At 44.5% G+C, this 10,546-nt stretch overlaps 1 protein-coding gene across 2 annotated transcripts; it reads right to left on the reverse strand.

Moving 5' to 3' along the window:
* Window positions 1–1,543: 1,543 nt before the first annotated feature.
* On the reverse strand, window positions 1,544–10,063 carry LOC149347627 (uncharacterized). 2 transcript variants are annotated; one of them, XM_089587219.1, is made up of 4 exons: window positions 9,090–10,063; window positions 7,735–7,842; window positions 4,383–4,430; window positions 1,544–2,113 (listed from the first exon to the last, which is right to left on the reverse strand). In XM_089587219.1, exons 2-4 carry the CDS (start codon window positions 7,792–7,794, stop codon window positions 1,889–1,891), a joined length of 333 nt encoding a protein of 110 aa, XP_089443345.1. In that variant the 5' UTR covers window positions 7,795–7,842; window positions 9,090–10,063; the 3' UTR covers window positions 1,544–1,888. The 2 variants fall into 2 exon arrangements, with proteins under 2 accessions (XP_089443345.1, XP_089443344.1); XM_089587218.1 differs by lacking the exon at window positions 9,090–10,063 and having other exon boundaries at window positions 7,735–7,909.
* Between the last annotated feature and the right edge of the window lie 483 nt (window positions 10,064–10,546).

Genomic DNA, 10,546 nt, shown 5'->3' on the forward strand with positions numbered 1-10,546 from the left:
GTTACCCGCCAGGGTGCTGCAAATTGACGCCAATGTGTGCTCCCAGGTGAACTTTCCAGCCCTGAACTTTCTAGAACGTTTTTAAAGGGTCGCAAAATTGTTGAAAAAAGAATAAGATATCAGCACCACGTTAGCACTTTAACTTCTTACAAGAGACATAATGTTGTACCAAAAGGTTTAAGGATACATGTGAAACCAGCCATGTCAGAACTGTCACCAAGCCACGTGGCAAAATGGAGGGAGATTTTGAATGACGCATCTATTGGGCTTTTGACTGTTGTGATTGAACATGATGAATCTTGCCTTAATCGTTTTCTGCAACAAGAAAAAGAATTTTTTGAATGTAATTTTCTGACAGACAACGAGCTGCTGACTTTGGAAGACTTCAAAGCCGAAAAAAGTGGCCTATTATTTGCCAAAAAACAAAACAAACTCAGCCGCGACGGTATTGCTGTTCCTACCGAGAGTCGAGAAATAATAAAAATAGCCGAAGATCCTGCTAACAGTGAACATATATCTGATGGTGAACAAGCATGGAAAGGTGTCTCTATAGTTAATCTATCAGATTCAGACCTATCCAACGAAGAGCGGAGCATCCTATCGAAAGGCCTGAGCTTTTGCCCTGCCAGCGGAAACTTAAATGAGCTCCAGTTTTACAAAGACTTAGATAATTTTGCCCGTCGCCTTAGGCTCTTAGAGTACTATGATAATAAGTCTCAAAACAAAGACGCTGGGCCATCTCTTCCATCAACTATGCACTGGACTCCACCTCCACAGCGCGAAAAATGTCTCGATCTCTACATAAAGGCCGTGCACAGTGATATACTGTCCGAATATAAAAGGCGCTCATATTGCCGAAAAAATCTTTCACACAAGGAACAAATTGCCTTGAAGTCTCTCGCCACACGGTCCGACATAATTATAAAGCCCGCAGACAAAGGTGGTGCAATTGTCGTCATGAATACCACAGACTACAAGAATGAGGCAGAGCGGCAGCTGAGAAACAAATCTTTTTACAAACCTGTAGCTTCCGACCCAACTTCACATTTCAAACATCTGGTCCAAACCACTCTAGAAGACCTCGTAAAGGAGAACAAAATAACTGATAAAATCGCCAAGTCTTTGCTTCCGTTGTCTCCCATCCCCGGTAGGTTCTACCTTCTGCCAAAAATACATAAGGAAAATAATCCAGGACGACCAATTATTTCCGGAATAGGAACCGCGTCGGAAAAAATTTCCAGTTTTGTCGACAGCTTAATCAGAGACATACCACCAACTATTCCTTCGTTTGTCAAAGACACAACTCATTTTCTTTCTGACATAATTGATCTGTTCATTCCAGAAAACAGCACACTCGTTACCCTCGATGTAGCGTCCCTATACACCAACATACCCCACTCGGATGGGATCAGGGCGGTCGCTAAAGCTTACAGAGGTTCAGAGCTGGAAAGACCACCCTATTGAAAATATTGAGCGTGAATTCTGCGTGCCTATCTTTGCGTGTTTATTGCCACGCACAATGCGACGATTGAACGAGGTCGCAGAACGCGAGACATATTTCACATAATTTGCGCAAGCTGAGCAAGCTCGCAAACGCGAGACATCTCTCACGTAAGTGCGCAAGCCACGTAAGGCTCGTACAGCAGGAGACATCCTCGCGTAATATGCGCAAGCCGGGTGAGGCTTCCAGAATGTCCGAGAGCCAAGGGTGAGTCCCAGAATGTTCAAGAGCCGAGTCTGGCTCACAGAGCACTAGACAGTGTCTAATGGAGTTACCATCATGATGCCGATAATACCTTGCATGGCTGCAAGGCTCCTACATCACTGCTCAACACGGTACGCTAATGTACTGCATTAAGGCCTCCTCATCTGTCTGTCACTGCCTCATTCAGCATGCATGTTGTGAGATAACAAGCTTTGCAGAAACGGTGCTTCGTGGGATGGTTCTCATGTGTGTAGCATGCTTGCAAAAGGACATAGATAAGGTCACCTTAACTGGCTTTATTAATGCCACATCCCTCATGATGGGTGCCACACAGTGGCTAAACAATTTCTTCAGTTTCTCCAAGTCCAGCAGGTTGGCGTCTTGATACAGGTTCTCACTATGCAGCACCTGCAAAAAGGTAGGAGTATATGCAAAAAAATTCAGTTAATCTGTTTTCTGGAAATTCCAGAAAAGGGCACGAGTACTTCTTCCATTAATGAACTAATGATGATTTCGAAAAGTTTCAGGTTTGAAATACAGACACTGGAAAACCCGACTCAAGCACACAGACTGCTCAGCATCAAACCTGCACAAAATCTAATAACCGTGTCACACAGGCATTTTGAAGGCTTTCAAATGGCTATTAACTCAGTGGCACTCGAATACAGCTAAATGGGCATTTCCAATAGCCACTGAGTCCCTAGAACAGTGTGGACATCTATTAAGATTTTGAAGGCTTTTCAGTGGTAGAAATTTGCACTCAGACATGGAGCACTCGCAACTATACACGAAGGAATAAAATCAAAGCAATTTAATCGCTCAAAGAATACTCAACATGAAATGTACAACTTATTTCACTAAAAAAAAAAGAAGGCTAGCCACAAAACACTGCAGCAAGCATATTATCACTGTTGCCAATAGCACAAAAACAATGAATACCACCTTTTCAAAACTGTGTGAGCGCTACAACAGCTTCCCAGCAAAATTATCAACTGTGACAGTGGCGCCACAGCAGCTTGGTGCCAGACGATGAAATATCTCTACGGCGATCAAGTATTCTGTGTAGCAGTGGCATAACTCCCGAGTTGAAGTGCAAATCTCGAAGCTCAATCTCCCACCTCAACTGTTATCTTTAAATACATATTTAAATTCATTGGAGCGTGCTGCAGAAGTAGGTGGTCAGATCATTCGAGAGGATACCTGCAAGCTATCTCAGGAGACGAAAGATCTGATGAAGAAACGCCAAAGCATGAGGACGTCTAACTTCAGAGATAGAATAGAACTAGGAGATCTATCGAAGTTATTTATAAGTGCAAGGTAGCCAACATAAGAAAGTTTAACATGGAGAAAACCTAGCATGCTCTAAAGCATGGAGGTAGCCTAAAATCAGTGAAGAGAAAACTAATCACAGGTAAAAACCAGATGTATGCGCTAAAAGACAAAGAGGGCAATGCCATAAGCAATATGGATAAGATAGTTAAAGTAGCCGAAGAGTTCTGCACAAATCTCTACAGTAGTGAATGTAATCAGAATGTTACGGAGAGAGGCAGTAGAGCATAGCAATGGGACATCCCGCCAGTAACGAGGGAGGAAGTAAAGAAAGCCTCAGGAGCAATGCAAAGGGGCAAAGCAGCTGGTGAGGATCAGGTAACAGCAGATTTGTTGAAGGACGGAGGAGAGATTGTGCTAGAGAAACTAGCCACCCTGTACACGCTTGCCTCGTGACCACGAGCGTATCAGGAGCTTGGAAGAATGCGAACATTATTTTAATTCATAAGAAAGAAGATGTCAAGGACTTGAAGATTTACAGACCGATCAGCTTACTATCGATTGCCTACAAGGTATTTACTAAGGTAATCACTAATAGAGTCAGGACAACCTTCGAATTCAATCAACCAAATGATCAGGCAGGCTTTCGTAAAGGATACTCAACAAGAGACCACATTCATGCAATCAATCAGGTGATAGAGAAATGGGCAGAATATAACCAACCCCAATTATAGCCTTCATTGAATACCAGACAGCAATTGACTCGGTGGAACCACAGCTGCCATGCAGGCATTGTGGAATCAGGGTGTAGAAGAGTGTTATGTGAAAATATTGGAAGATATTTATAACGACTGCACAGCTACCATAGTTCTCCATAAGGTCAGCAATAAAATTCCTCTATATTCCGAGTTTTCTAACACCACCATCATTTTTTGGCACCGTGACCATATCATACAAGAATGTGAGACCTACTGCATACCTAAAGAAAATATGTGTGTAAGCCAAGCATCAGCCGTTGTATGCAATAAGAAGTCTAAGTGAAAAAGATTCGATGTAAACTAGAGAAAGCCTTGCCATTTTTGTACTTCTGCTTCTATGACTGCTTGCTGGATTTTTTTCTTTAGTTGGAAGCATTCTTCCATCCCTTATCTCTATACACTATTCCTCTGCCAAATGACTGAGTAACCCAAATAGCAATTCCTAAGTAGGGAGGGGGCCTTCCACAGTGACCACACAGGGGCCTTCAAGTTCTTGCAGCAATCAAAACATCCCTTTGTAACACTGGCCTTGAATGCACCACTATACTTTTGTGGCAGGCCAAATACTTATACAATTTATGTTTTAAAACCACACAGAAATCCACAACTGCCATTATGAAAACAACCTAGGAATGTAACCATAAGCGTACCTGGCCAGCATGATCAGCATGGAAAGGCGCCCAGCTTGTGTGCAGCTCCTAAAATGAAAGCAAATTCACATGATTAATTGCAATTTCCACAGAGACATTCTTGAAAAATCATGTTTTTGCACCACTCAGCCTCAAACCTGCCTTCTTGCTCCTGCAGCAATGAGGCAAATCTGAGCACAGCTTGGGGTGAGCTGGTGGTATCACATTACGCACCTGACACTACATGCATCAATCCATTTGTGTGATTGAATTTCAGAATGGCGAAAAAGACACACACAAAGGAAAAAATGGTGGGTGGATGAGATTAAGAAGTTTGTGGGGATACAGTGGCCGCAAGTGGCAAAGGACAGGGTTAATTGGAGAGACTTGGGAGAGGCCTTTGCCCTGCAGTGGGTGTAGTCAGGCTGCTGCTGCTGCTGCTGATGATGATGATCACAGCCTGAGCACACCTACAAAGTAAAACTGTGATCTCGACCCAGCAGCACTTTACTGTGTTGAAAGAGAACAGGTACAATTGAATTACTGCATTACCTTGTTATTATAATTAAAAAGTACAGGGCTCTAAGGACTTCCTAATTTACATCGAAACGAATGGGTTACAGTGAACTTTCACGGATTACACTAACAGGCACTGAAAATCCAACACAGCTGCCCAAGAGAATATAGGCAGCCGCGCTAGCCTTCTTTTGCGCTATGCTACCTGATACCAGATTAAAATTCCAGAGCAATTTACTCATACTCTAGCACTGGGATACGTTATGCCCCAGACTGATGCAGCTGTCTTACTAAAGGCAGAGAAGCTTTCAGTGTGGGTCATGTGTGCTGTGGCGTGAACACATGCACAGCATCGCCTGCTACCATTCAAGTCCTCTGTGTACACAAATGCAGGTGCAATAGAAAACCCACATCACAAATTTGGCTAGTCTGGTCGGCCAAGCATGGGCCAGCTGATAGCACGAAGCAGCAGGTGTGACACATACCATCATCATCAGCCTGACTAGGCCCACTGCAGGGCAAAGGACTCACCCATGTCTCCACATTAACCCTGTCCTTTGCTAGGTGTGGCCACCATATCCCCGCAAACTTCTTAATCTCATCCGCCCATCTAACTTTCTGCCGCCCCCTGCTACGCTTGACTTCTCTTGGAATCCACTCCATTACCCTTAAGGACCAGCGGTTATGTTGTCTTCCCATTACAAGCCCCGCACAGGCCCGTTTCTTCCTCTTAATTTCAAGTAGCATGTTATTAACCCGCGTTTGTTCCCTCACCCACTCCGCCCCCTTTTGGTCTCTTAATGTTAGACTTATCATTTTTCTTTCCATAGCTCACTTTGCTGTCCTTATCGTTTGGCACGTGTTTTTTTCTTTGTAATAAGGCATAAAGTATTATACACGGATTACCACATGGCATCCTCCTATGACCGCTAAATAATTTATAATCAAATTTCTTTCTCCTGCTGTATTTGTTTCGGTTTCAACAGCTGAATGATGGCTGTGACGTCAAAGCGAGGTTATTGGTCACGTGAGGCATGAAAAACTGCAATACAATTGGTACTTCTGGCTCTTAAGGAATGCTGGCGTCAGCGCTGTAGCAAATTAAAATGACGAAGCAGCGATTATAAGTGCAGTTTTCCCACGCCTCACATGACCTATAACCTCTCTTTGATGTCATAGCCATAGTCAAATTGTTCACCGAAACAGGATGGCAGAAAAAGTTGATTATAAATTATTTAGCGGTCTCACGCGAATACCAGATGGTGATTCATGCATAGTAGTGTCTTCCGCACCATTATAGAGAAGAAAACATGCCACCAAGATTAGGTGTCTATACTCTTTTAAGCTGAACTCTCTTCATTAGCCTCCAAGTTTCTGTCCCAAAAGTGAGAAACATGCAGGCTAAAGAAAAGATTTCAGCTTAAGTACCAAAGTGGCTCTAATTACACGATGAAGCGGAAAAACTCTTGACACTTGAACAGAGAACAAATAGGAATTCCAACAAAATTTTAGATTCTTGTAAGGCTATCAAGCATTTCTGAATATTGTAAAGTGCACTTTCACACATACAGTACGCATGTATGCCAAGCTCACATTCAGTAGCTCTGTTTACCGGCTGTAATTATCACGGTCTGAGCTCAGTTACAGATTTAAAACCAGCCAAAAGATGCAACACAGGAAAAAAGAAGAAAACAGGTTGGACTATCAATTGAATTTTTTGTGAAGGAAAAGAAGGCTCGCATGAAGATGCGCCACACATGACCCACACCAGCGAAAGGCAGGACAACAAATAACAGTCACTGATATACAAGCACGTCATCTAAAAGAGAAAATTCTTTCCGTTGAAGATTGACTAATGGCTTCGCTACTCATACAACCGTTGCCTTGGAGATATGCATCAAATACCTTACAGATTTGTTTACCACTTCTATACACCACTGAAGTGTCACAGAAATCAGGCGTACACACTGATGGGTCATCTTATGATTTACACTCACGACATTGGCACTGTAGTGCCAGATTAGAAGCTGCCTTCCCCCTAACAAGTTAGTGCTCACTCAGGAACACATTAAAGACACCTGCACATATCCCTGAAGTAGTTTCTTGCACAAGCTAGCGGAATGTGATAAACCACTTCCTGCAAGTCCTGAACCTAGTTTTATGGGATACCATACTGCTATCCCGGTTTTAACAGCAGCGCAAAGGCCATCAACACAATGATTGGCGCAAAAATTACATTTAAAAATTTTCCCGCCACTCGATTTGAACTCATGAAGTCTACACAAAGGACTCCATGATAACCGTTCTGAGGTGAATGGCAGTTCAGCCTAGCCTCTGGAATCTGTGCCAAAAAAAACCGGAGTCAGCGCATCGCAATTTACTTCCGAAATCAGCCGGTGCTGATGAAAATTGTATGTTTTGCTTTCTCTGGCTTATAAAGCTCCACTTTCAGAAAAAGTGTCGTCTTTGTGGTTAGGATGCAGAACTTCATCATCACAGGTCAACTTCAGCTTGCCATCAGTGTCCCTTTAATGCCTCAAAGTTGAACAATAGCTCCATTCATAGAGTGCATAAATTTCGACCACCAAAGATTCTTTAACATGCACTGACATTGCATAACACACGAGCAAATATGCATTTCGCCTTGTCGAAACGAAGCCACCACAATTCAATCCCGCGTCTTTGGGCTCAGTAGCCGAACACCAATGCAGTAGGCCACAGCAGCAGGTGAAAAACAAAAGAGAGCCCTTAATAGGCAACCTAACTTGCGAAAATCAACATAACGAGGGGTCACACAAGTAGCAGTGGACTAGGAAAATAAAAGCTACTTGTGTCGGAAGATGTCTTCAGTGCTTACCTCAAAAGCCTGCTTGCTTGCTGGGCATCCTAGCACCAAGTGAAAGGCTGGCACAGCCATACTGGAGAGCTTGGAAGAGGCATTGCTGGTAAAGCTATGTGGAGATTGCTGCAAGGTAAAAAGACACATTTAACAGCAGCACAGTGCAAAAAATGGACTAGAATCAAGCATGTAAGGCAAAGTGCAAGGCACAAAAAGGAGCCGGTCGCAGAATGGAACATAACTGTTTAACCACATTTCGAAGTGGGCCAGGCAACAAGAAATTCATAACCACGGCAGTCATTCACAAGCTAGCCTCAGACGAGACATCACTTGCATATCGATATCCAGCATCGTTTCTACAATACATGCCACCATTCAAAAGAACAGACCCACAGCAGAACGATATTTTCAGTAGAAGGCTGGTTTGCTTCAAATTCTGCATGCGTCCCTCAATTTGAAATCTGGCATGATTAGCACTGATTTCACATTCTCACAGGTATGATGAATTAATAGTGCCAATTGCAGAAAAACCACACTTTTTCCTTTAACATCAAATAAAGTATTGGAGAGGTACCTCAGCATATTTAAGTCAAAGTCAGATTTATTTGCGCCATTGGTTATAATCATGAAACAATCAAGTTTATTCTTCATACCTATTAAAGGCTCAATTACCCTTAAATTTCACTGCAACTTCGGGATTTAGGGCAAATGGAGCTAGGGCACCTGTGTGCATTTTGCAGTTGTTTGTACCATTTCAGCTCCGAGCCAAAGTATTAAAAAGCGAATGCCAAAATAGAAGCGGAAAACTTCAGAGCAATTTGTTTTTATCTCACCGTTCTGCTATTCAAGGATCGACTATAAGTACGAACGCAGCTGGATCATATGCAGCTTCGTACCTTAAATACACAATTTATAAAAGTACAAGTGAAATACAAGTGAAAGAGGAGGAAGCTCAATCCTAACGCATACAGCTGAATCGCAGTCTACGTAGTTAAACTGCTCGAGCGCTGTTACTTCAATTACAGCGTAACATGCGGCGAGAATGTAAAGCCCGGGCCGAAGAACTATTGGTGGGCACATATTCCATTCTCGGCGAGAGATGAATGGCAGTACGGCGGCAGTACGGCGCCGATATCGTGCACCCCGCGATCGGATCAGCTGTGCATATTTGCATGGCATAATGACCATGACCGTGTGACCACTGACACTACACGCGCATTCATGCCCGTGTGCCGCCAGCAAACAACCTTTCAGCGCTGCGTGCTGCCGCGATAGACACTGCGTCTTCGCGTCTCTGTACTAGCTGTGTTGACGTGGCCAGTTGTGCGCAAAGGCTTTGAAATAATGAACAGGTTCGAAGAAAATTAACTTACCCCCAAGATGCGAGATGTCACCCGGGTAGTGGTCTCCCACCAGCTGCTGCGCCATGGAGGAAATGAGCCCCACCGTCAGCATAGCGTTTCCAGTGAAGGCGCGCAAAGGACGACGCGCTATCCGTCGAGCCCGCTGAGCCCGCTATAAACACAGGTTTACTCAGCACCTTACCACGTTTTCGTACATCGCACCAGCGAATTTCACTGCTGTCGGCACATCACATATCGGAAGAGTGACAAATGCTCATTCCAGCGATGGTTCATGCCCTCGGCACCACAAAGGACCACGACAAACGTAGTAACGCTGACCGCCATGCTGTCCCTCCCCAGACGCTGCGTTCGTTGGCTAGCGCTTCGGCCAGTTCCGGCTTCCTTCGGCCCGTTTAGAAAGGCATCGCCTCCAGGCATTCCTCCAGGTCGTCTCTTTCGGGCTCTATGCTTTTGGGCAGTGCGATAGCAAAGGACTAAAACCAAATGAAACTTTCGTTACAAAAATAATTAAGTTCTTGTGCACATATTAGCATTAAAAACTTGAGAAATTTGTGACGCATGGACGCATTAATATGCGTGTCGGTACATTCGTGCGTGCGTGCGTGCGTGCGTGAGTGGGCATGGTCTAGCGCGTCAAATCCAAAGCCTATCCGACATGCTGCATGGTTTCTGAGATCACCGCCGTGAGCTTCGCTTGTTTTCTTGTGCTGCTGCTGGGCGTTCTTGCGCGCCGCTGTTACTGTGCTGGAATCGCAAAAGAAGAAGGATTACCGGTGTGTGCTGCCGGTGGGCGCGCTCTCATCCAAGAGTGGTAGCAGCTCCCAATTAAGCGATCCGTCGGGGCATATGTGTTATGGATGTCTGGTCGACAACGATAATGAGGTCAGCAGTGCGGTGCCGTCGTTTGATGAGTCGCACCTTTCGGCCTATTGCACTGCTAACTTCGTTGCAAAAATGCCTGGCTCATAAGCAGCGACAGTGGCCATTGTTTCTGTGGTGTGTTTCGATTACAACACGGCGCCCTTCTACAGTGTGGCTTCCTTGGAAACTTATTCGGCGGTGTGCCTGCAACGCCTATCGCTGTCAGCTCAAACTGACCGCCTGCGAGCGCTGCCTTCTTTTGCGATGTGAACGGTGACGGGACACTTACTGCCTGTGGCCGGAGCTTATAGCAAAAGCGAAGAGTGTTTTGTGTGAAGGTTTGACGAAGTGCGTGTGTCAGCTGGACCCTTAGCAAGTCATACGAGATGCGACATGCAAAAGTGGTCCACCAGTCGCTTCAGCAGAAAGGAGTGCGGATGTTTTTTACGTTACTTCAATCGAGAACTGCCCATGCAAATATTTCAACTCGTCTCTTTCCTAAACAGCATAGTAAAGAAGCTAAAGCAACAAAACTGCTGTTTCCATGCTGTATATTGATTCCGCACTCGTGCTAGAGGTGGGAAATATGTAGCAGTTATTGGCGG

This window comes from Amblyomma mixtum, chromosome 4, assembly GCF_055824585.1.
Source record: "Amblyomma mixtum isolate Tamu chromosome 4, ASM5582458v1, whole genome shotgun sequence".
NCBI classification, from domain to species: Eukaryota; Metazoa; Arthropoda; class Arachnida; order Ixodida; family Ixodidae; genus Amblyomma; species Amblyomma mixtum.